We start from the raw sequence: 25,077 nt of genomic DNA on the forward strand, positions 1-25,077 counted from the left end.
ATTGCAGGCTCATCCTGAGTGGCTTCAGAACAATAAGTAGGTGTGTGAAGTTTTAAGACTGAGGTAGAGATAGAGGGAGCTGGAATTTTTTACGAATGCACCAATCAAGGGTAATGGGGCTCAAGGCACTTTATTATTTTGCTGTTAAGCATTTATTTTTTTTCTCTTGCGCTAGAAAAAAAAAAGAAAAGAAAAGACTCATGTAACAGATATCCATGGTCAAGCAAAACAAATTCCCATATTGGCTGTGTCCAGAAATCTCATTCTGCATCGCCTCTCCCAAGACAGGAGTAGATGGAATCATGGTTGTCAGAGCTCTTAGATCTTTCAGAAATCATTTTTACAACGTTACGGTAGAAATTGTGTTCCTTGTTCTTACTTCACTTTGCATCAGTTCGTACAAGTTTTTTCAGGTTTTTCTGCAGCACAGTGGTATTCCATCACCTCTGCATACTGTAATTTGTCCACCCATTCCCCAGTTGATGGGCACTCCCATAATTCCCAGTTCCTTTCCACTATAAATATCTTTGTATATGTAGGACCTGTTTCTTCTTTTGATTTCTTTCGTGGCAGTGGGTGGGGGCGGGGGGGCGGCACAGGGTGGAACAGGGCAGGATGCAACAGGCCTGATTGTAGTATTGATGGGCTAAAGGCTGTGTACAGTGCAGTATATAGTTTGAGATGTAGTTCCAAATGGCTTTCCAGAATGACTGGACCAATTTGCAGCTCCCAGGTATATCCATGTGCTTATTTTTATGCAATGCCTCAAGTGTTTGTCATTTACCTCTGTTGTCAATTCTGCCAAACCCCAGTTGCTTTAATTTGCATTTCTCATTATTTGTGACTTGAAGCGTTTTTTCATCTAGCCATTGATGGCTTGGATTTCTTCCCTAGAGAATTTGCCTATTCATATCCTTTGACCTTTTATCAATTGGGCAGTGGCCCTAAGGCACTTTTGAACAAACTGTGGGATTGGTAGAATTCCTTTATTGGATATCAGCAGCTTTACTTAATATACTCTGTTGTTACAGCTGTTTCTGTCAACATGTACTCCTCCCTCTTGAGCGAGAGCTTGATCTAATCAGAAGGAATAAGTCAAATGAACGAGTCATATGATCTCACTGGGCCTCATTCTCAACTGAAAAATGAAGAGGTGAGTTAGATGATTGCTAAGGGCCGTTTAAGGGCTAAATCTCTTAAGTTTAAAATCCTTACTTATGAAAATTTATAATCTGGAAATGAGATGTACGTAGAACTAAAGGCCCAGTTCTAGAAATCTGCACAAAACATTTAAAATACATTGGGGGGTGTCTTAGAGCAATTCTAGTCTGGAGGATCATCAAAGAATTTTAGAGCTGGCAGAGACTCAATAGAGCTCTAGACCAATACCCTCATTTCTGGAAATATCTGGAGAGGCTAAGTGTCTTGCTTGAGGACAAAATGACAGAGGTCAGATTCAAACCGGGATCTTCTGATAAGAGATTAGCATTTTCCCCCTGGACCACACATGGAAGATGTGGCATTCGAGCTTGCAGTGTCTGGTAACTATTTGGTTCCCATATTGGCAAGGTGCTTCCTGAGCCCCAAAGTCACCACCGGTACCTAAAGTCATGTGGCTTCCTTGGTGCCAGGTGAGTTGGTGTGGTTTTGCCAATCAATAAAGATTTGTAAATGTTCCACAAGCACTTATTAAGCACCTGTGTGTAAGGTGATGGGTTAGAGATTATTAACCTTTTTTTTTGTCCCACACCCCTTTAGCATTGTGCTGAAGCTTATAAGACCCCAGAATAACTTTTTAAAAATAACTAAAGGAAATGCTAGATTTCAGTTAGAAGTGAATTAAAATAAAGATGTAAATTTTCCCACGCAAGTTCACAAACATCCTGGAATCTAATCATGGACCCTTTGAGAGTCCCTGGACTACAGATTAAGAACCCCTGGCCTAGGAACAGATGCAAACACAAAAATAAGAATAGTGATATGAAATAAGATAAATGCCTATATCTGCAGACAGCAGTGCCCTGAAAGCAGCATGGTGTAGGGGAAGAGCAGTGGACTTTCTAGTCAGAGGTGGACCGAAGGATTCAGACAGCTCTGCCACTAACCTGAGTTTCCCTACCGGTAAAATGTGGAGATTTCCAAGATCAACTCTAAGACCCCCTTATATCCTATGATTTCTACATCATTTTATTTTAGGGGGCACTGCCATTTATTGATCATCATGGTCATAAAAAGCATCTGTTCTAAATCCATTTTACAGAGGAAGAAACCTACCAGCTGTATGGCCCCGGCCAAATGATTTCTCTGAGTTTCTACTTCCTTTTCCATAAAACAGGGATAATAATACTTCAACTATCCACCACGAAGATATATGAGAAACCCACTTCGTAAACCATAACGTGCCTTAGAAAAAGTTAAAAAGGAGAGCATTCAATCAATGCTGTGGCTCCCAGGCTGCCTTGAGGGAAGGAGGGCCCTTCACCACTAGAGGGCGCTGCTTCTGCTTTCTTCCCAGAGGATGGTGTTAACAGAACAAGGAAGCATTCGAGACCTGCTTTAGCTTGACCTGTAGATGACGGATGGTGCTTCATGGGCCACACTGGACAACCTCTACCGAGGCCTCTCTTGTTTATCTGTCAAGAGTGGTCTCACGATGACGTGGAAGTACAAGAACTCCACGTGGCCTCCATCTTCCATATCTGTGCTTTGCACACAACGTCCATCCACCCGTCTCCCCCGCCCCACCCCCATTGCTGGGGGGGCAGGGGCGCAGCATCTCCTTGAATTCTCACTTTCCTTCAAGATTTGGCTCAGGTGGCACCTCCCATAGACCTTTCTTAACTCACACTCCCTTCCCCTGATTATCTGCTTATTTGTATACATGCTGTTTCTCCCTAGCCCTAAATGAGGGTGGCACCAAGAATGGCTGCTTCCAGCTCGGGTTCAGGAGGCCCTGGCTTCAAGGACAGACACTAATAGTGCCCCGCACAGAGCTGCTGAACAGCAAGCACTTGTTGCATCAGAGTCCATATGTTGTATCCCTTCTGTCCTTTGTCTTTGTATACCCAGCACTTGGCCCAATGCCTTGTACAAGGTGCACTTAATAAATGTCTGGTTGTTGAATCTGGGATCATGGAACCATAAGTTTAAAGCTGGAAGAGACCGTAGAGATTGAGTCCAAACCCTTTCATTTTATAGATGAGGAAACCGAGTTCCAGGTAAGGGAAGGAGGGAGGGACTCCCCTAAAGTGAGCCAGGAAGTTAGTGAGTGGCAAAGCCAGGACTCTACTCCAGTCTCTTGATGTCCAGTTCTGCCCCTGTCCCCATTAAGCCATAACACTTGTTCATCACTACTCTGCTTGACTTTAGGAATGGATGTCAGTTGTTAGTTCTCCTTCCCATACTAGTCTTGGAAATGGGTTGCCTCTCTGCCCCTCTCTCCCCATGCAGGGTAAAGTTCCCAAGGGTGTGGGGCCTGCTGAATCTGTCATCTGACTAAAGAATCGCAGGCCCCAAAATACCTAAGCGGAGTGCTTTGGCCAGGAGAGCCCTAGCTGGTAGCTGATAGGTCACTGCCTTTCTACCTTTGGTGATCTCCCTGCCCTCCGATTTTCCAACACAGGCTTCAGGCTGCGCAGAAGTTTGCCCCACATGCCAAACTAGACTAGCTTCTAGGGGGAGTTTTTAAGAACAGAGGATGGCTCCCAGAGGCAGCCAGGTGCCCCAGTTGTTAGAGAGCTGAGCCTGGAATCAGAAGACCAGAGTTCAAATCCAGTCTCAGATACTTATTAGCTGTGTCTCTGTGGAACCTGTCTGCCTCATTTTCCCCAACTGTAAAGTGGAGATCATAATAACAAGAATTGGACTCCATCTCCAGGTTTTAACCTATGATTCCATGAACCCAATTTGACAACTTAAGACTTATTAGCGCACTGTGCACAAGGCAGTGTTCTAGGTAAGCGGGACACAAAGACAGAAAAGCCAAGTATGTACCCTAGCTGGGGATGGAACATAGTAATTCACTCCATGCGTCCACCTTAGAGATCCTCAAAGAACCAGGAAAAGACCCAGTGACCTCAAGTGCTCATGTGAAGCTGGGATTTGAACTCAGGTCCTCTAATTGCTAATCTAACATTCCTTTCCAGTAGGATCATAAAACGTTAGAGCAAATGGGCCCAAGGCCCTTAGGACACAGCCTGGCAGAGAGGGAAAAGGAATATCTCCTACCACATCCACTTTATAGATGGTAAAACAGGCTGGGGTGGAGGGGTGGGGCAGGTCTACTAGCCAGTGAGGTGCCAGAATGATTCCAAAAGGACCAAACAGAACAATTTAAAATACAAAAGGAAGGCAGCCGTAAGGCCGGGTTTGAGAGTGAGGAATTCTCAGCTCAAATCCCCATGCAGACACTGGCCCTGGGAGAGCTGCTCAATTCCAGGGGCCTCAGTTTCATCATCTGTGTGGAAGCTTGTGCCACTTAACACTCCCAGGGCAAAGGAAGTGAGAGATGTGCTTTTAAAACCTGAAAGCCTTGGAAAAATGGTAATGACGTATAGAGACAAGTGGACCCAGGCACCTGGGTACTGAATTTCAGTCCGTTTCCTGGCAGCAGAGACTTTTTTTGCATTCTCTAGTTCTTTGTCTAAAGCCAGGGAGTTCCCAGCTCTCAGTCTGGGTGACGTTATCATTGCATGACAGGGGGCAGCTGGATGGGGGTGGGGCCGGGCCAGCTGCTGGCAGGTTTGTCCCAGGGCTGAGCTTCAACTCCGGAGGCCCCAGAATGGGCAGGCCCTGGCTCCAGCCTCCTGCTCCCTCTCTTCCTTCCCCCGCTCCCCACCCCATTGTCTTTGTCCATCCTCATGGTCTAATTACAGTCTGAGTGAAATTTTCTTTCCCCATTCTCTATCCAGGCACTGTGTGGGCCCCCGAGGTCATGTCTGGGCAGCCCCATGAGAACAGTTGTCTGCATAGCTGGGCAGTGGAGACAAGGCTCCTGGCAACGGGGTTGGCCCCTGGCCTTGTCTGTCCTCCAAGGGCCGTGGGTAACGAGGGGAATTAGATAAAGAAGCCATCAGGCCTGCTGCTTCCCAGGGAGGTGGAGGGAAGGGACCTTAGAGGGCATCTGGTCTGACCCATTCCCGAACGGGATGCTCCTTTACACCATCTCTGACAAGCAGTCACCCAGTGATGGGGGACCCACTACCTCAAGAGGCTGCCCATTTCACGCTTTAGAGCTCGTTAGTAGTCAGGAAGTTTGGCTTCCCATCGAGGCAAAATCTGCCTTGGTGCAGCTTCTACCCATTGCTCCTAATTCTGCCCTCTGGGGCCAAGAATGATGCATTTGGTCCCTCTGCCCATCATGTCACCCCATAAGCTCCCTCCTCCCCAGGCTAAGCCCAGCTTCACCTTCTGATCCCCCTGTGGCCTGGTCTCCAGCCCCATCTTCATGTGACCCTCTCCCCAGTTTGCCAGGGATGCTCCAACAAGCACTGATGATGCCTGAGCTCTGAACCCAGTTCATCAACCTTTAGCCCTTCCTCCTTGGGGAGTCAAAAAGACCACGACTGAGTCCTGGCCCTTCCCTTTGGTCCCTGTGTGACCTTTACTCTCTGTGAGCCTGTTTCCTCCTCTGTTAAATGGGCCATTAGATGATTGCCGAGGTTCCTTGCAGTCCCACAGATTCACGGCAGCCAGGGCCACCGCCAGGCCAGAACTAGAGAGCACAGGGTACTCTGAGCTTCGGGAGGGACGAACAGGAAGCAAACATTTCTTCCTGCTCCAGGGCTACAGCCGACAAAAGGTCTCATGCCCACTAGAGACGGCCATTGGTTCTAGAAGACCCCTAGGAAAAACATCCCTACTCCTCAGGGCTGTTACCAAGAGAGCCAAAGTTCCCCAGGTAAGGGTGCAGAAGTCTTAGGGCAGTGAGGGCTGGGAAGGAGCTGAGATCTAGCCAGAGGCAGCAGCTGCCAAGTAGGCTCACAGGTACATCAAACCGTGGTTTCCTCTACTAAAGGCACAGAAAGGAGAACCTGCGGAATTGGTAGGAGGAAGCTTAGGCTAAACCCTCCCCACCCTCTAGCCTTTCTGATCCCACCCATTCAAAAGGCATGATGGATGAGCCAGACAAAGGGAGCAAGGGACGTTCTTGTCTCAGGAGGACCCCTGCCTCCCCCCCCCGCCCCCCAAAAAAACTCTCCCTTAGATTCCATCTTCTGGCTCTGAACTCTAAGGTTCTACAGAATTCTAAGGTTCCAAATGCCCCAGGTTGGAGAAACCAGGAGAAGGTTAGCAGGCTTAAAGAGGACCACTAGAAGAAAGAAAGTTGCCCCAAGGGGGCAATGAGTCTCCTTAGGGCCCCACACTCAGGCCCACTATACTCCCAGAGGCAGGGCAGACCCTGGTTAAGCTCCTGACCCAAGGAATGATGGATTTGACAGGCTTCTACATGTCAACCATTATCCTCCTTTATTCATTTAAAAGAGAGGCCCATAACCAAGGGTTCATGAACTTTACAAAAAATTTTCTGATAGCTCTGTTTCAATATAATTGATTTGCTTTGTAATTTTACGTATTTTATTTTATGCATTTAAAAACCTTATTCTGAGAAAGGGTGCATAGATTTCACCAGAATGCCAAAGGGTTCCAGGACACAATAAAAGATGCTGAATTAAAATAAGGAGCAAAGTCAGCCGACATAGAACACTTCAGCCGCGTGCCCAGGAGGCTCTTCTCTCTCTCTAACCCTCCATTTCTAAGAAAGAGGGCTCAGAGGGGAGCCAGAAATGGGGGTTTCTCTCCTATCCTATCCGTCCCTCTCCTGGAAAGGCTGGTTTGATGGGACCCTTTTTCTCACCACCCTTGTCAAAGGTCCCAGGGACCAGCCCGGCTCCCAGGAGTCAGCAGAGATCAAAGTCGGAGGGAGAGGCAAGGTTGGAGCCAGGGCAGTAGCTCCTAGCCTGGGGGACCATGGTCTCAGGCACTATGGGTGAAACTGGTGGATGAGAAGGGGAGGAGTCCTGAGCAGAGATAGGGGCAACCCTCTCTGCTCAGCACTGTTCAGTGTGGAAGGGCCAAGTCCCCCCTACCCACCCCTGCACCATTCTAGGCCATGCTCTGGCTTGACAGACCTGAAGAAGGCTGTACCTCCCTTATGCACACAGTCACATAACCCCAGTCCTCCCCAAAGGAGGCTAGGAAGATGCCAGGCGCTGGTGGAAGTAGAGGCCAAAGAGACTGGTAAGCAGCTGGCACGCAGCTGTCCACCAGGTGAGGAAGGCGAAGAGTCCCCGATAGAAGGCAGGGGCAAAGAGGCCACCCAGGGCGCCCAGGATCTGGGCCACTGTGGCCTGCACCTCATCGTCTCCAGGGGTGGCAGCCGGGGCTGGTGGTGGGACCGGTTTGGGGAGATGGCTGGTGGACCCCAGGCCCCAGGAATAGCCACCTGTGGAGATGGGTAGAAGACAGTGAGGAGAGAGAGCTGGGGTCTGGTCTACCTCTGGGCCCTCCCCAGCCCAGCCCATACCTAGAGTCTTCAGTAAGAGCGTAAGGTGAAGGGTGAGGATGATGGGGGCCAGGTACTGCAAGCTCACCACCGAGACGTAGCAGTAAATCCGTGTGACCTTGGAGAGTGGAAGGAGGAAGCAATGGTCAGGGAGGCAGGAAAGCAGCTGCCACCGCTGCCCAGGAGGCTGCTAGGGGTCACCTATAAAAGGGTGAGGCAGGAGGCCTAATCTACACCCCCAAGGAGGCTGGGAAAGCCCCAGAGATGATAATAACAACGCTCCCACTTGTATAGTGTTTGATAAACAGCAACCCCATGAGATAGGGAGGGTATTTCTGGAGCACCACGCCCATTTCATAGATGGAGGAATTGAGGTACAAAGGTTCAGTGACTTGCTCAAGGTCTCAAAGCCGGTCAGTGTTGGAGCCAGGATTTGAACCCAAGTTTCTCATTCCAAATACACCTTCTTTATGCTGCACCATGCTACCTCCAGGTCCCAAAACTGGGGAAATGAACCAGACTCCTAAGTCCTCAACTGGAATCCTTCCCTCACCAAAACAGACTCTCTCCCTCACACCCCTTCCCAGCTCAGTCCATCCTCCACAGAGCTACCACAGCACAAGTCAGACCAGGCTCCATCAACACCAGTGACTCCCTATTACCTTGAAGGCCAAATACCAACTTCTCTGGCATGTACGGCTCTTCCCAGCCTGGCTCCAGCCTCCCTTCCCAGTCACTCAACCTCACTGCCGCCCCTTACCCCCCACCCCCGGCCTCTTTCTGTCTCCCCTCCCTGGCTTCCACCTCCCAACTCTGCACAGGCATCTGTCCATCCCCTGCACCTGGAGTGCCCCCTCTCCTCCCCTCCCCTGAGAAGCCCCCGCTTCTTTCCATCTACCCAGCTGCTAATGCCTCCCCAAGAATGGGATTTGTGATATAATGTGTGTGTGTAAGTATATTTATACTCTACGTGTATGTTACGTAATTAAATTATTTATGTATAACACATCAACATACACATATCTGCCCCCATTCCATTGGGGAGCCTATACATATACCTGGATATGCATCGAATGTGCATGTGTGTGCATGTATGTGTGTATCATGTATGCATGTAGATGTGTGTGCCTACATACATGTTATCTAGGCTCCCTAATGGAATCTAATTCATACATGTACATGTGTGTATATAAATACATGTATGTAGGCTCCCCAGCGGAATGGAATCTACTACATACAGGCGCGTATGGATCCATCTACACACATATCTGTCATGTCCCCTAATGGAATGACATCTAACACAGACATGTATGAGTGTATGTGGGTATATACACGCAGGATCTCCCAACGGAATAGTGTCTAAGCCCCTTAAAGGCAGGGGCTTTTTGTTTTGAGTCTTTGCAGCACCAGCACCGAGGCCAGCACCTGGCACATAGTAGGGGCTTTAACGATGTTTGCCTGATTTATAGATTACTAAATGTTTGACGTGAAAGTCATTTCAACCCTCTCCACTTCAGTTTCCTCCTCCATAAAGTGGAGATAATCCTATTTCACAGGGAAATCAATCATTTGGGGTATTCCCCATGAGGGAATGGGATCAAAGGGCCCATGCAAAGATCTCTGGGAAGTCTGCAGAGGGCCTACTCTATAGCCAGGCTTTGTGCTGAGGACTGGGGTAAATGGAGTAAAAGGAATGACATGACTTCTCTCCCAAGCAGCTGACCTTCCAACAGGGGAGACAGCCAGTCCATACAGAAATGTCTGTAGGGCAAATATATAGAGAATAAAGTACAGAGCGGTTCAATCAAGAGAGTTTGGGTGGGTGGGGAGGGGTAGGGGATAAGGAGCAGCATGATGAAGGGGTGGACATGATGGCCCATGTGAAGAAGAGAGGGATTCAAGGACCCAGGTGAGAAAGGAGGGCATTCCAGGCATGGGGGATGGCCAGTGCAAAGGTGCAGAGATGGGAGAGAGGGCATTGTAGGTGAGGAAGAGAGAGGAGGCTGGCCTGCCTGGGTTACTGAGTACAGGAGGGAAGCAATATGAAGAAACCAGAGAGGATGGCGCTGTGCTGTGAAGGGCTTTCGAAGCTCAACAAGAGAGTCAACATTTTATCCCAGGGCCAGCAGGAAGCGGCTGGAGTTGGCTGAGCAGAGGTGTCCCAATCAGGTCTGCACTTCAGGAAAATTCCTTCTGCAGGGAGCAGAAAATTCTGCAGCAGGGAGTCAGACAGATGAGGGTGGAAAGAGATCTAAGGCGGGAAGCTGCTGTAATAATCCCAGTGAGAGGCGAGGAGGGTCTGGACTACAGTGGAGGTGAGAGGAGAGAAGGAGTGGGGGTGCAGGGGATCCTGCGGAGATAGAAAGATCAAGAACCGACTGGCTACGTGGGGTGAGAGTGAGGAGTCAAAGACAGTGGCGAGGTTATGGTCTAGCGAGGTTGGTGGGTGCTAGCAGAACCTTGGAGAGGAACAGAAAGGTTGGGAGGAGGGGTGGGACTGGGGGCCCTTGAAGGCAGGAGCTTGAGACATCTCTGGACCATGCAGATGGAAATGTCCACTACGTCATCAGAGATGCAGGACTATAGGTGAAGACAGAGATTGAAGCTGAGGGTCATGCGCGTGGAGGTGGTAACTAAAACCATCAGAGCTAATGAAATTACCAAGAGAGAGAAGAGAAAGGATGAGGACAAAATCTTGGGGAACACTCACAATTAAGGGGTGGGATAGACCTGAAGAGCTGGCAAAGAAGACGGAGGAGTGGCTTGGCAGGGAAGAATGATGTAAAGAACCAGGGATGAGAGAGAATCCAGGAGGGAAGGGTGGCAACCACAGCAGACAGGCTGAGAAGCATGACAATTGAAAAAAGACGCCAAGATCTGGCAACGAAGGGACAAATGGGCTCCTTGTGGTGGCACACGCCTGTGTTCCCTGCTCCTGGGAGAGGCTGGGTCACTTGGACTCAGGAATTCTGAGCTGCTGAAGGCGTCCATACTGAGTCTATGCCAATGGGGGGAGGGGGCCACCAGGAAGGGTGAAGCAGCTCAGGCTGGTCAAAGACTGGGTGTCAATCAGCAGTGGGATCAGGGACTGGAGTAGTCATTGTACTTCCAGTCTAAGGATGGAGAGAAAGAGGAAGGAAGGAAGGAGGGAGGGAATGAGGGAAGGAAGGAAGGAAGGAGGGAGGGAGGAGGGAAGGAGGCAATGAAGGAAGGGAGGGAGGGAGGAAGGAAGGAGGGAGTGAAGGAGGGAGGGAAGGAAGGGAGGGAGCGAAGGAAGGAGGGAAGAAGGGAAGGAAGGAAGGAAGGAAGGAAGGAAGGAAGGAAGGAAGGAAGGAAGGAAGGAAGGAAGGAAGGGAGAGAAGGAAGGGAGAGAAGGAAGGGAGGGAGAGAAGGAAGGAGAAAAAGAGACAGGAAGAGGAGGAGAGCAAGAGAGAAAGAAAGAGAAAAGAGAAGGAAAGGAAAGGAAGAAAGAAAGAAAAGAAGGAAGGAAGATAGATCATTGGTAACTTTGGAGAAAGCAATTTTAGGTAAATGATAAGGGATATAGAATAAGATAGGGATAAATACAGATAAACATAGATAAAGAAGGATGGAATAAGGGGGAGTAAGTGAAAACAGCACATAGGACTCTTTCTTTTTCAAGAGAAAGCAAGTCCAGCCAGGTGAGAGGGAGGAGAGAACAGACAAGAGCTCCAGGGAAGGGAGCATCTAGCAAAGGTCATGAGGAGCATGTCTGAAGGCCATAGGAAAGGAACCAATGATACATTAGAAAGCTGGGGAGGAGGGGTGATTTAGGATATAACCTGCTAAGAAAGGTGGGAGGGAATGGTATCAGAGTGGAGCTGGCCTAGGCCAGGGAAGGGCCACTTCTCCCACAGCCTGGGGGAAAGGAAACTAGAATAGGAGACAGGCTAAGGGGTTTTTTCGATGAAAAGAATGGGAGAAAAGGAAGCTCTTAGAATGGCCTCAATCTTCTCAAATTAGAGACAAGGTCCTGGGGTGAGAGGGCAGGAGGAGGAGGCAGGAGAGGCTGGAGAGGGGGAGAAGCTTTGGACTAGTGTGAGATGGGGAATGAATTGGGGAGAAATCCAAGGGTCTGGCTGCAATTGGGGAACGTGAACCGACAACGCGCTGATCAGCAAAGTTCTGCAACATTCTCCAGTTCTGCTCAGTGGCGGGGGGAGGAGGAGAGGAAGCCCTGGGAGGAATCCAGAGCAGAGATGTGGCAAGGGATGATGGGATGAGGAGTGGAGGGACTCCAGAGCGGAAAACAAACGGACTAGGGATGAAAGGGCCAGAGAGGTTGAGATCAGAAACTCAAGGAAGCCCTCTGCAAACCCTTGAAGCGTTGTGGAAATGACAGTTCTTACCACCTACACCACCTCTTTGCAACTTCTCCATCTCCATGGACCCAGCTCCATCCCTGGTCTCTCACCTGGAACAGCCTCCTCACTTCCACACTCTTCCCATGCTACCAGGGCCATCTTCCCCAAGCCCAACTCTGTCCCCACATGCCCCCTCCCCTGATAACATAATGCTATGGCTCCCCTGGACTCAATGAGAGAGTCCAAATTCCTCAGCCCGGCCTTTAGGACCCTCCGATGCCGTCGCCAGCACGTGTCCTCACCTTCTCTCTCCCAGCCTCCTAACCTCCTAACCTCTCCATCATTGCCCAAGTCCAAATCCTCCTCCGAATCCCTATGACATTCTCTGAGTCTGAACCCCACGTTCGAATCTTCTGCTCATCATTTCATATTCTCAACCAAGCAAAGGGAATCCTCCCAAAGTCTGGTGTGGCGGACAGACTTGGGGTCAGAAGGACCCAAGTTCCAATCTTGCCTCAGACAAAGACCAGCTAAGTGCCTCATCTGTGAAACAGGGTGATAACAACAAAAACCTCCCCCGCGGGGCTCTCAGGAGGACCAGATGGGGTAACATGAGGGATGCATTTGGCACTTTCCAATGCTACATTGAAGCATTCATGTTTGCCAAGTGCAGTACAGTTGTTCCATCAATTTTACAGATGAAGAAACTGAGGCAGATGGAGGTTCAGCTGCTTGTCCAGGATCACACAGCTATGGAGACAGCATTTGAACTCAGACCTTCCTGGTGTCAAGTCCAGCTTTCTGTCCCCCGAGGCCCCTAACCACCTATATAAATGTCAGCTGTCATTCTAAATTCCACTCAACAGACAGGAGATAACACAGCTTGAAGAGGGGCCTAAGGTGAGAGTGGAATGTGCTCACCCCGTGGAGGAACCCCACACTTCCCGGCTGTGTCCTTGGGCGAGTCACAGCCTCTCCGGGCCTCAATGACCTCTCAGGTCCCTTCTGGCTCCTGGAGATGTACCGCGCTGCCCCACTCCGCCAGACGGGGCCCCCTACCTTGCGCTGGATCTCCAGGGCACTGATGCGCCCGGCCTCCTTCTTCATCTGTTCTACCCAGCGCTGGGCCAGACACAGGTAGGCCTGCAGGTGGGGCCTGGTCACGGCCAGCCGCAGCAGGCACAGGGCCAGCACCAGCCACAGGCGGACAGAGTCAAAGGCAGAGTCTGACAGTCTGCAAGAAGCAGGGAGAGGAAGGGCGGGTCAGGGAGGCCCCCAGAGCCAGCCTCTCCACAGGCACCTAGAAGCTCACACGGGCTCCAGACTAAGGTCTCCACCCCATCCCCAACAGGTGCAAGGCCTCCACCGCCTGCCTCCTCTCAGGAGAGGGTCGCAGAATGGGGCTGGCTCCCACGGCACTGCTCCTATCACCAAAAACTGGTTGGAGAAACTGAAACCTAGAGAACGTAAGTGATGGGTACAAGAAGCCCAAACAATGGGAGGCAGAGCGGGGTCTCAACCCTGGGTCTCTGGCTCTCCAATCCTGAGCAACAGAGTACACACCAGGTGCTTAAAGGATGTCGGTTTGTTGTATCCCAGGGCCCCTGGGGAGACGTCACCAGCCCATCCCCCCCATCCTGGCCCAGGATACGCACAGCTGGACGGGGGCTGTCTTTCCCACAGGGGCTTGCAGGAGGAAGTCCCGGGCAATGGGTTTGACCCACAGACACAAAATCAGCACCGGAGCCAGGAAACTCGTGTGGAGGATGAGCCTGCAGTTCCAGGGAGAGGCAGGAAAGGTAAGCAAGGGTGAACCTCCCTCGGTTCCAAGGAAGTGTTTTCCCATGTTTCCCCATGCCCTGCAAAGCCCCATCCTCCCCCAAGCCACATAACTGGAGAAAGGGTCGATCGGCTGCCAGGTGCAGCGCATCCAGGTGGGTCTGAGCCAGGCGTAGGCCCGGGAATGTGAGGCAGGCCCCCAGGACAGAGCACACAGCCACCAGGACCAGGCGGAAGGTCAGCTTGATCAGGGGGATCCTGCAGGAAGAATACATCGTGCAGTCATCGAAGGTCAAGGCCAGAATGGGGGATCAGAAAGAGCCCTCTAACATCCTGTATCCTAAAGGCACTCTCAGCTCTGACCTTTGGTGTTCTAAGGGCCCTCCTAGCCTTGACATCCTGTGTTCTAAGGGCCCTCCCAGCTCTGACATCCAGTGTTCTGAGGGCCCAACCAGCCCTGACATCCTGGGTTCTAAGGGCCCTCCCTCTACCTCATTCCTCAAAATCTCTCACTATTACTAGTCTGTCCTCCTTCCTTGTGACCACAGAAGACTCCCCTAGCCTTTCACTTAATCCCTCTACCTGTTTCCTTGATCCTCTCCCTGCCTCCAGGACTTATCCTAACCATCATGCCCTGGCACATCTTCAGTCTCTCCCTTGCCAACAAACCTGGTCTAGTCTCCACCAACCTTAAAGAAGCCTTCTTTGAGTCCTTTAGGCCAACCAGACCTCCTTACCACCACCCCCTACCTCCTTGCCTTTTGCCACTGAAAGACATTTATCTTCCCCCCGACCAAGTCCCTTCATTTCCTCACTGTCTGAAATTCAGCACCTGCCCTGACCATCACATTTCTCTCTCCTAGGTCACCAGAGACCTTCCAGTCCCCAAACTCAGCGGCCCTTCCCCTGCAGCCTTCATCTTGATGCTCCTAACCAGGCCCTCCTGTCACACGTGCTCTCCTCTGGTGGCTTCAGACACCAGGCTCTCCGAGCTGTTCCTTGTCCTCTCCGTGACCCTTTGAGGGGTGGGGGTTGCCCCACGGTCTATCCTGAGCCACTCCCCCCCATTTTTCATCATGCTGGCAGAAGAGTCTTTCTCAGGCCCAGATCTGGTCATGCTTTTCTTCTGCTTAAATTATCTTGTGGTTCCTGATCCCGCCCAGAGACATGGTCAAACTTCTCTGCCTGGCATTCAAGGACTGATGCTTTCTACCTGTCTAGTCTTAGCTCATTTCACTCCCCCAGCCAAACTGCAACTCCCTCTTCCCTTCTGAAATCTCCCACCTCCACTCTGTGACCCACACCATCTGCTATGCCAAGGATGCCTTCCCTCCTATTCTTCACTTATGGAATTCCAAACCATTCTTTAAATGAAAGCTTCAGGAAGTCTTCCTTGATTTCCACAGCTGATAACAACGTTCCCCATCAGACCTCTCAAAGCACTATGTTCATACCTCTCAACTGTACTGAAGTCAGTCTATCAGTCAGTCATAAACATTTTTAAGTGCCTACTATGTGCCAAGCATTTAGCACATAACACCATCTATTAGAATCAGCTGTGTCTGGCGGATCCGTGAGCATGGAAAGTATAACATATATAAGGCACTCACTGTGCACACCTTCATTGTTATTACTGAGTCTCCTTCTCCTAGCTTAGACAGTGAACCACAAGGACAGGGGCTGGGTCCTATCTAATCCTGCAGTCTTTCCCCCAGGCTTCTGCTCTCTCCCCAGCCTCAGGCTGTCCCAGACCCCTCGGGGGTCCAGGAGCCCCTGCCCCCTTTCCATCCCTCCTGCAGAGGGGGAGCCCAGAACCCACCTCCCATGGCACGGACGAGAGGGGAAGTCCCCCGTCTATTTTTCCAAGTCCACCGGACCTTGTCCCGGCCCCGCCCCTGCCCTGGCAGTTTGGTTCATTCTTCTATTTACGCCCCCAGCTCTTACCCTAACAAATGGTTTTTCCTTCACTCATTAATAAATGCTTATTGAATTGAGTCAGCCCCGCCCACTCTGGCATTCTGGGATACCTGTTCCCCCGGGCCTTCCGGAAGGTACCTGGCACCAGGTCACAGGGAAGTCAGGAAATCCTCACGGTTCCCCTGACCCAGCCCAAAGTCTCCCTTCCTCCTGTCTCTGCCCATGCACTTACCACCAATCCCAGCCACGGCTCTTCAGTAAGGGCTCTAAATTTTGGGTGACACTGGCCAGGCCTGCCATGGTACAGGAAAGACCCAACATCAGCAACCCTGGCTGGACGGGCTGGACTGAGCGAGGGGACAGGGGACTCACCATCCCCTTTCCCCTCTACCCCCCTGAAGCCTGTCCTTTAAAGACTGCCTCCTCTTTGAAGCCTTCCCTGGTTGCCCCAGCCCACCTAGACCTCTGCACTCTTACACACAGGATGCCAAGCTTTCTTTATCTTTCATGGAGCACGTGCCCCTCCAATGGTGCAGCTCACCATCAATCCTGGTCTCATGGGATCAAAACTAAAGCCAAGGGAAAGGCCGAGGGAACCTCTGGCGGAGTGTGAGAGCCACCTTCAAGTTCATGAGTGGGCAGAGTGGAGAAGAGGGGCTAGCCTTGTTCTGTTTGGCTCTAAGGGGCAGAAGTCAGACTACTACAGATGGGGCAGGTGGGGGCATAGGGTGGAGGAAGATTTGAGCTTCCTAACACACATGGAACATAGCAACATGTTAGCTCCCTACATACTATGGAAGACGCTCCTAACCTTTAAAGCTGTCCCAAAGGGCAATGGGCTGCCTGGTGAACTACCTCTCTGGAGGGTTCCAAGCCAGAGCAGGATGGCCCCTAATCAGGAACGCTAGAGAGGGGACGCCTGGTGGTACAGGCTGCGCCCGATGCCCTTCCAAGTCTCATCCAACTCAGATTCGGGAACTACCCATCTCAAAACCCCCCTTCCCCCAGCAGACCCCCACACACCTGGCTCCAGGCCAAACTCCAGGATGTCTTCCCGGACCACCAGCACCAGCATGGCCAGAAGCAGGAAGATGAAGGCGAAGGCGAGGCAGACAGAACGCTCCCCACCCTCCTCCGAGGAGAAGTACAGCCGCATCACCATCAGAAACACCTTGCTGGGGCCCCACAGCTAAGGATTCACTCAGGCTGTCTGATGGACAGTGGGGGGAGCAGGCTTGGAGCCAGCGGGAGGGATGGGGATGGGAGGCTGGCAGAGAGATGGGGAGGGACCAGCTTGGAGCTGGGAGCCCCCTTTCCACTCTACCTGGCCCTCAGTGAGATATCAGTGCACTCCTCCTGAGGAGCTAGGAGAAAAGCCCTGACAGAGCGGTCAGGAGACCTGGGAATGGGCTTCTGCTGTTTGCACCTGTGTGATCGGGCAAAAGCCACTGCCTCTCTGGCCTTTTAGTCTCCTTATCTATAAATTAAGGAATCTGGACTAGATGGCCTCATCCTGTGTCCTAAGGGCACTCCCAGCTCTGACATCCTGGGTTCTAAGGGCCCTCCCAGCCCTGACATCTTAGGTTCTAAGGGCCCTTCTAGTTGTGATATCCTGTGTTCTAAGGGCCCTCCCAGCCCTGGCATCCTGGGTTCTAGGGAACCTCCCAGCCCTGACATCCTGTGTTCCAAGGGCCCTCCCAGCTCTGACCTTCTGGGTCCTAAGGGCTCTTCTAGCTCTGATGTTCTATGCTTTTAGGCTTCACCTGACACTTCCCTCCCCATCTCCCTCTACCTCCCTACTCAGTCCCAGCTGGAGGGAACAGGCACCGGCCATGGGACATAGGATACACAGAGAAGAGAACGGTAAGGAAACACCAGAGCACCCCGATGTTGGCCTCCTTGGCAGGGTCCACCAGGCAGTAGTAGCCCTCAGTGAAGAGGTAGACACCACAGGCATAGAGCGCAAAGTCCACGAACCACTGATACTCAGAAAAGTATCGAAGTACTAGGGCAGGAGCCAGGAGGGAGGCTGCCTGAGGCTCGGAGAGGACATCCAGGCCAACCAGGCTCCCCTTCCTCCTTCCCACCCTGATCTCCATGGAAAGAACAAGAAAGGAGGGGAGAGAGAGACCATGGGCTCCATCCATGGCAGGGACCCTAGGGATCACTGAGAGCAGCACGGTACAACACAAAGATCCCTGGCTTTGGAGTCCCAGGAACTGGGTTCAAATCCTGCTTATCAGCCAGAGGCTGCATGGTCTTAGGCAAGGCCCTTCATCTCCCTGGGTCTCAGTTTCACCAACTGCAAAAATGAGGGGTTGGCCTAGAGAGTCTCTGAGGCCCCTTCTTGCTTTAAATCTGGAACATAAGCTCCCTGTAGCTACAGCTTTTAGGGCAGTGCCGGGCACACAGTAAGCACTCAATAAATGCTCACTCATTCATTCTGTCATTCAATAATCCTTCCATCCCCCTCACCTTCCAGAAGAAGGAAAAGCAGAGGCCTGCACAGACTAGAAGGGAATCCCCAAAGGGGTGCCCCCTCCCACCCTCAGGGGCTGGGGGCAGGGCTGTGATTACCAAGCGCATCGATGGCCGTGATGGGACTCGTCTCCAGCTGAAGGTTGATGTCCCGAGGTACAGAGAGAGGCTTCTCCTCACTGAGGCCATTGGCCCTCCTGGGCCAGAGGGAAGGAAGGCTCAGCCTTCCTCATCACCACCCGCCCAGCACACCACGTCTTGGGCTCCCACTGCCTCCTGAGACTGGGCTCTGCCTGAGCCCCGTGGACGACTGACAGACCAGCAAGGGCATTAGGGCCAGGGTGGGAAGCAGGAGGAGGAGAGCTGCTCACCTTTCCTTCTTGCCTTTTGGCTTCGGCTTCCCTGCCAAGGCCCGAAGCTCCTCATCTGTCGGGTGTCTGTAGCGGAACAGGCTGTAAAGGGGCAGAGGATGGAGATATGGTGAGACAAGTGGACTGTGGCAGGGCAGTGGGCACCACCCCTGAAGAGTTCCTGAGATACAGGCTATGGACCCAAAGTAAGGGCCTAGCTGGAGGTAGAAGGATAGCTTTGCACCCAGTGGGGAGGGAGGCAGGGGAGGGAGGCTTTAGTGGTCAAGAGGGAATGTCAGATCTCGGAGAGACCTTGGAGGAAGTGGGGAGGGAAGCAAGGTGGGAGAGAAGAAGGGAAGAGGGAGGGAAGGAAGCAAGGAAGGGGGCCTTACCATCCATTGCAGAGTAGCCATCGGGCAAAGGAGAAATGCGGGGCCATCCTGTGCATGAGGCTAGCCGTGAGAAGGCTCACGACCAGCTGGACACCCATGACCGCCTGTGGGGGGAAGCCTTATGTGGATCCTTAAGTGTGTAGGGAGACAAAAGCCACCCTGATTGATTGTGTGTGTACAGATCATCCTCTGCTCAAGAAACCTGATCAGCCTGTCCAGGCTGCTGTTCGTTCCAGCCTTGGGACAGACTATTTATAGAGGCTCTGGGCTTAGGGGAAGCCTGGGCCAGTTTAAGGCCTGGTGGAATCTGAGCCATCACCAACACCAACTGCAGGAGGGGTGGAGTTGACCCCCCCACACCCCTGGTCGTAAAGAGGTGTGAGGGGAGGGAAGAAGTCACCTTTGGGCTATGAGCCTAGGACCCACAGAAGTGTGAGGAACCTTCTGAGATGTCTGCATAGGGCCAAAGGTCCTGCCTAAACACTCATTCTGCCCTCCTGCCCCGACCCCCAACGAGCTGAAGCGAAGTGATGATCGTATAGCTTGGCAAATGAATCCCACTTGGACCCTCCTGGCCGGGCCCTCTCATCTCTGAAAACCTGTAGTACTTGTGTCTGCACTAGTCTAGCCACTAGCCATTCTTGGGACTACAGCAAGAGTCCAGCTTTGCAGGGAGCATGACTGAGGTTGGGTGGCCGAAGAGCCTTGGGAGAAGGCATAGGAATCTCTAGCCTCCTTCTAGTCAAAGGGCTCCTATGCCTTACTCCTTGCCTCTCACCCCCAATTTTGATGACCCCAAGTTCAGTTAAGTCTAGGCAACAGGATGCCTTAGTTTCTCATCCCACTTAAAAAAATTTTTTTCAACCAGTTAATCAAAAAAATTTAGAATGGCATTTTTTAGGGACCATAGTCTAGGGACCCTGCTTCAATTTCTGGTCCCAAATCTGCTACGATCCCTTTCTCTATTCCCATAAAGCTATCCTCTATTCATTTTAATAAATCTCTCCTCACACTAATGCCTCTCCTGCCTTTCTTTCTTCCATATATTGTTTCACTTCACACTCTTACCAGCAACCAACCTTCCTTCCTTTTTTCCTTCCTTCCCATACCTGTGATTTCAATTGGTATTTGGGAATTCACTGAGCATGGTTAAGGGATTTTCCCTGGAGCATTCCACCAAGAGCATCCAGGACTTGAAAAGTACTCTTCTGGACTCTGAGGCTGGTTCTCTAGGACAGCAGTCCTCAAAGTGTGGTCCGGGGACTGCAGGTGCCCAGCCTAGGTCCCTTTCAGAGAGTCCCTAAGGTCAAAACTATGTTCACAATGATATTAAGTGGTTTTAATTTCTAATAAAGTAACTATCAATAGATGAAACACATAAACAAAATCGGGGGGTCATCAATACTTTTTAAGAGTGACAAAGAGTCCTGTGACCAAAAAAGTCTGAGAATCACTGGTCTAGGTAATAATAATACACGTTATCCCTTCTGGTCCTCACAGTAACTTGGTGAGGTGGGTGCTACGGGGGGGGGGGGGGGGGGGGGGGGGGCGGGGTTCTACCTTCCTTGGGTCACCCAGCTCCCAAGTGCTAGAAGCCAGTCTCCCTGACTCCACGTCCAGCCCCTCGTTTGTGTTAGTGGAGAGAGCCTTGGAGGAACCATTCTCCAGACCTGGGTTCAGACACTTGCCAGCCGTTGTGTGACCCAAATAAGGCGCCTCTAACCTCTCTGAGCCTCAGTTTCTTCATCTGTAAAAAGGGGCTCATCACATCACCATCATCATCATCACCCTCCTCCAGACAGCGCCCTCCTGCCCACGGGGTGGTAGCGAGCCACTGCACGTGAAGCGCTCGGGCAGCTTAAAGCGCTATGTAAATGTCAGCGATGGTTAGGATGACTACTAATTAATATTAATTATTATTATTATCATCATGGTCCTTCTTGTGTCTCCCCCCCCCCCACCTCTGTCGGGTGGGAGGGGTGGTCCTGCTTTTATCCCTCCCCCCAGGCCCCAACCTCACCATCCTGGCGGCGAAGGCAGCCCCTCGACTGGGCGGACTGAACCCCGAGACAGCCCCGAGCCCGAACCCCACCGGGACCTTTAAATGACTCTCCGGCTCCCGCGAGGACTCCGCGCCATAGACCGGGCTCCCGGACCAATCCTAACCAGTTTCGTCACCGACGGGCATCCTTCAGGACCAATCAGCGAGCGGGAAAGGGACCGGAGAGGAAGCGGCACGGAGAGAAGGCTGGTCAAACCGCGCTTCACACCCGCATCCCTAGGCATTCTGGGAATTGTAGTTTTTCGAGTGCTGAGCCTGTGGCTGGACGCGTGGGCGAGCAGTTACCTTGGGGCTCCTGGAGCTCCGGGGACACGCCTAGAAAAAGAAAATTCACCTAAAGTATTGCAAAGTGGATAGATTTTACTATTAAAAATAAAGGATTTTTGTCCGGCTTAGGAATTCTGCTCAACACAATGACCAACCACACTGTACTCTTGAGCCCAGTGGTGGGCTCAGAAGGCGAGATGGAGGGTCTATTTACGGAACTTCGAGAATTCCGGTGTAGAGAGATCATAGAGTGTATAGAGGGGAGGAAATAAGAAGACTGGAAAGATCACTAATGTATGGGGGCTGGCCCCACATGTTGCATGGGGGTGTCATTGTGGGTCCCAAAGGGAGGTAGAACAGTCATTTCCAGCCTCTTCTTCCTTCCCGTCCTTCTCGAAGGGAGATTGAACTTTCTGCCAGGTGGAGGAGCAGGAGGTTGGGGCTAGAGGGACCAAGCTGGGATTATTATCTATCCGCTTCCTTAAATGTTTTTAATCTGCAGGTTGTAGCTTTCAAGCTAAATTTCTGATTAACGTTCATTAATGGAGAAAGGAGGACACACACACACACACACACACACACACACACACACACACACTCACCCACCCACCCAGCTTTATATTCAAGGTTTCTGAGCACACATAGAAGCAAAGAAACCCATTTATCCAAGTTAATAGCTGTTTCACTGATAACACACCAGAGGCACATCCTCTAACAGGTTCACTCTTGATCTGGTCAGACAAGCAGACAGCTTTGGAGGGGTTAATAATCAGCTTTATTCTAGTATAGTCTTCTCACAAGGTTGCCAAAAAGTTCAACTCCTACCATATTCCCTGACAACCCTTCTCGAAGGTGCTGGCAAGAAGGGTGGGGCGGGCAACTGCCCCTACGTCTCCCTGGGGTCAATAGAGACAGCACAGCTTGTGCTCCCCTAAATCCCCTCAGGCTTTGATGGGGGTCGATCAAGGCGCACAAACACACAGATTGCCCTGTGGGTTCCCCGTGGATTCCCCTACTCACTGACCAGTGCCCGCTTGCTTTATAGGGCAACAGACAAAGAAGGCATCTTGCCAACATTAAGCTCACAAGTTAACTTTAGCAATATTGTCATTCTGCACAAACATAGTAAATATCAATTATGTCACTCCCATATCTCAGGGTGTAGTAGGACTGTCTGTCACTATGATTCTAGGGATTACTGTCTAGTATCCTTGGAATTCTTCTGGGAGTAGGACTGTCACTAGGATTCTAGGAATTACTATCTAGGATCCTTGGAACTCTTCTGGGAATTATTATCTAACACCTGGAAACTAGACATTCCCATGGCCATGGACCCTGAGAAGATGAACTCTAAAAGGATAACAAAATCCTCCTTACATGCAATAGCAAAGCAGAAATCAGAGCATGTAGATGTAGGACAGTCTATAACAGATAATACAAAGTAAAGGAGTTCCTCCCATTTGATGCAAGGTAACCTGGGGGTCCCAGATCTCACTCAAGGGGGAATTCCCCAAAGTCCCTAGTGTAGCAAGCTAGGGATGGGGACATGATGGAGACTGTTAACTCCTCTCATTTTGGCTTCTTTGCAGAGTCTTATTTTCTCTTCATCGACCTGAAGTAGGCTTAGCCTCATCCATGTTCTCTCTCAGAGACAGCCAGAAGGATTCAAACAGACCGGAGAGTCTGAAGAGACTCCAAGAGAGCAATACACTTCAAGAGAGTCATGAAACTGAAGAGACTTGATCTGGAATAGACTGAGCCTCCAAAACTCTGCTCCACCCCTCTTGCGGGCTGCGGGTATTGATCTACACCAATGAGAACAGAGTCCCATACCAATGCGCTTTGGGACTCCAGTTAAATTCAGAAAGGGCCAGGGTATGAAAAGGTGTACATACCAGGCAGAGAAGTTTATATTGGATGCTGGAGGAAATAGGGAGCCAATGGAGGGGTTTTTTAGGGGAGGGGAGGGCAGACATAGTCATACTTTTATTATAGAATGATCACTTTGGTGGCTGGGTGAAGGATGTATTGGAGTGGGGAGAAATTTGAGACAGGGCTCAATTAGAAGGCTACTTTTATTAAAAATAGGAGAGTGGTGGGCATCTAGGTGGTACAGTGAGTAGAACACCAGCCCTGGAGTCAGAAGGACCTGAGTTCAAATCTGGCCTCAGACACTTGACACACTTACTAGCTGTGTGACCTTGGGCAAGTCACTTAACCCCAATTGCCCTGCCTTCACCCCTCCAAAAATATATAAATAAATTAAAAATAAAAAAATAGAGTGGTACTGAGGGCTTGAATTAAGTTTATGTCTGTGTGAGTGAAGAGAAAGGAACCTGTAGGAGAGGTGTTGTGAAGTTAGAAATGACAAGATTTGGCAATGGATTTGATACGTGGGATGAGCAAGGGTGAGGAGTCCAGGATGACACAGAGCTTGGAGGCTTGGCTCCAGGATGATGTCTGGAAAAGGGGAGGGTTTGGGGAGGGATAATAATGTGTTCTGTTTTGGACGTATTGAGTTTGAGATGCTTATAGGAGACATCCAGTTTCAGATGTCCAAGAAACAGTTTCTCACTAAGAGCTGACCTCAAAGCCAACAATTCCAACTTGTGTATGGGATTGTGAATCTCTGCTGTTATTTGTCCTTCATTCTCAAAGAGGACCAATGACATCACAAGGTTGATGTCTTGAGTTGCATATATGAGTGGGGCAATGCTGTGCAAAGGCGTCAGCCTCACTCTCTCCACCAGAGTCTGCTAAGTTCTTCATTGTCAAATGCAGTGGTTTTCTGATAACCATCATTTTCCTACTCTCAGGTCTTTAAAGCTAGCATCAGTGCGTAGCATAAAGGGTTCACTTGGGTCCGCATAGGCCAATACTGATGCCCATATTAGGCAGCTGACCAAATCTCTAAATGTTTGTTCACATTTCCCATCTCTATGGTTTCCATGGATTTTAGCCAATGTGACCTTTCTGGTCTTTTGGCATTTGATTCCTTGTAGTCATATGCTCTAACATTACAAAGCACTGAAACGTTCAAAACAGAAGCATAGTTCTTCACAATCTCATCATGGTCGTCTCGATACTCTAGAAAAGTCTTGAATTCTCACAAGTTGTTTGGATGTGGCCATCTGAGGAGTGTTTCTGTCTTCTGTCGATTCATGGTCACTTCTTACTGTGATACTTTGTGACTGACTTTTTTAACAGATGCTTTAAAAAAAACTGGTGTTTGTTCATTGGCAACTACTGAAAAGCTTCCTCGGGCCATCGTTTTTATTAGTCTTTCCTCGTGTCCTTCAAGTACCTTTCTAAAGACAATAACGTCGTGCATCCACACTTCCAGGTAATTCATGTCACCAACTACCTTCTCCATTGAAAAGGGGCAGGTGGTCTTCTCAAACTGGTCAAATCCATCTGGGTAGATGAAAGCTATCTCCTCTTTGCCTTCTTCTGCCATCAGAATCTGGTAATATTTATTACACAAATCCAAGATGGAGAACCACTGACTGCTTTCCAAGTACTCTGGGTCACCTTGACCTCTTGGCATAGTATGCTGGTCCACTTTAGTTCACTTATTCAAAGTCCACGAGTCAGCATATCTCTGAATCTGGCTAGTCTTTTCTCAGGTCACTTAATTAGGTCATACATGTGAGCCGCTAGACTCTGTGCTGATGCCGTCGATGAGCCTTTCTTTCAGATGGTGTCAGAAATCTTCCATCACCATCATCATGTGTTCTTAGGGGACCCTTCAGTGATAGCCATCCCTCTGTTAGATATTTCCTGTTTATCTGGAATATAGTTTGTATATATTTGTTGACATCCTATTTCCTCCATTAGCTTGTGATCTTCTAAGGGCGGGGGCTGTCTTTTGCCTCTTTTTTGTAACCCCAGACTTAGCACAGTGCCTAATTATTATTTATTTTAACTCTGAGCCATCAGAGCCCAAACAATAACCAGTAAGTGGTACTTGGGTAGAGACTTATTGTTGGCCCATCAATAAGGG

At 50.4% G+C, this 25,077-nt stretch overlaps 1 protein-coding gene across 1 annotated transcript; it reads right to left on the bottom strand.

The window, feature by feature from the left end:
* Window positions 1-6,446: 6,446 nt before the first annotated feature.
* TMEM161A (transmembrane protein 161A) lies at window positions 6,447-20,841 on the bottom strand. Its single transcript, XM_036750261.1, has 12 exons — window positions 20,766-20,841; window positions 18,746-18,849; window positions 18,375-18,455; window positions 18,103-18,200; window positions 17,374-17,530; window positions 16,549-16,700; window positions 15,758-15,818; window positions 13,723-13,866; window positions 13,485-13,601; window positions 12,889-13,063; window positions 7,526-7,622; window positions 6,447-7,444 (listed from the first exon to the last, which is right to left on the bottom strand). The coding sequence occupies exons 1-12, from the start codon at window positions 20,766-20,768 to the stop codon at window positions 7,194-7,196; spliced, it is 1,440 nt and encodes a 479-aa protein (XP_036606156.1). The 5' UTR covers window positions 20,769-20,841; the 3' UTR covers window positions 6,447-7,193.
* Window positions 20,842-25,077: the final 4,236 nt, after the last annotated feature.

Source organism: Trichosurus vulpecula, chromosome 1 (genome assembly GCF_011100635.1).
Source record: "Trichosurus vulpecula isolate mTriVul1 chromosome 1, mTriVul1.pri, whole genome shotgun sequence".
Lineage (NCBI taxonomy): Eukaryota > Metazoa > Chordata > Mammalia > Diprotodontia > Phalangeridae > Trichosurus > Trichosurus vulpecula.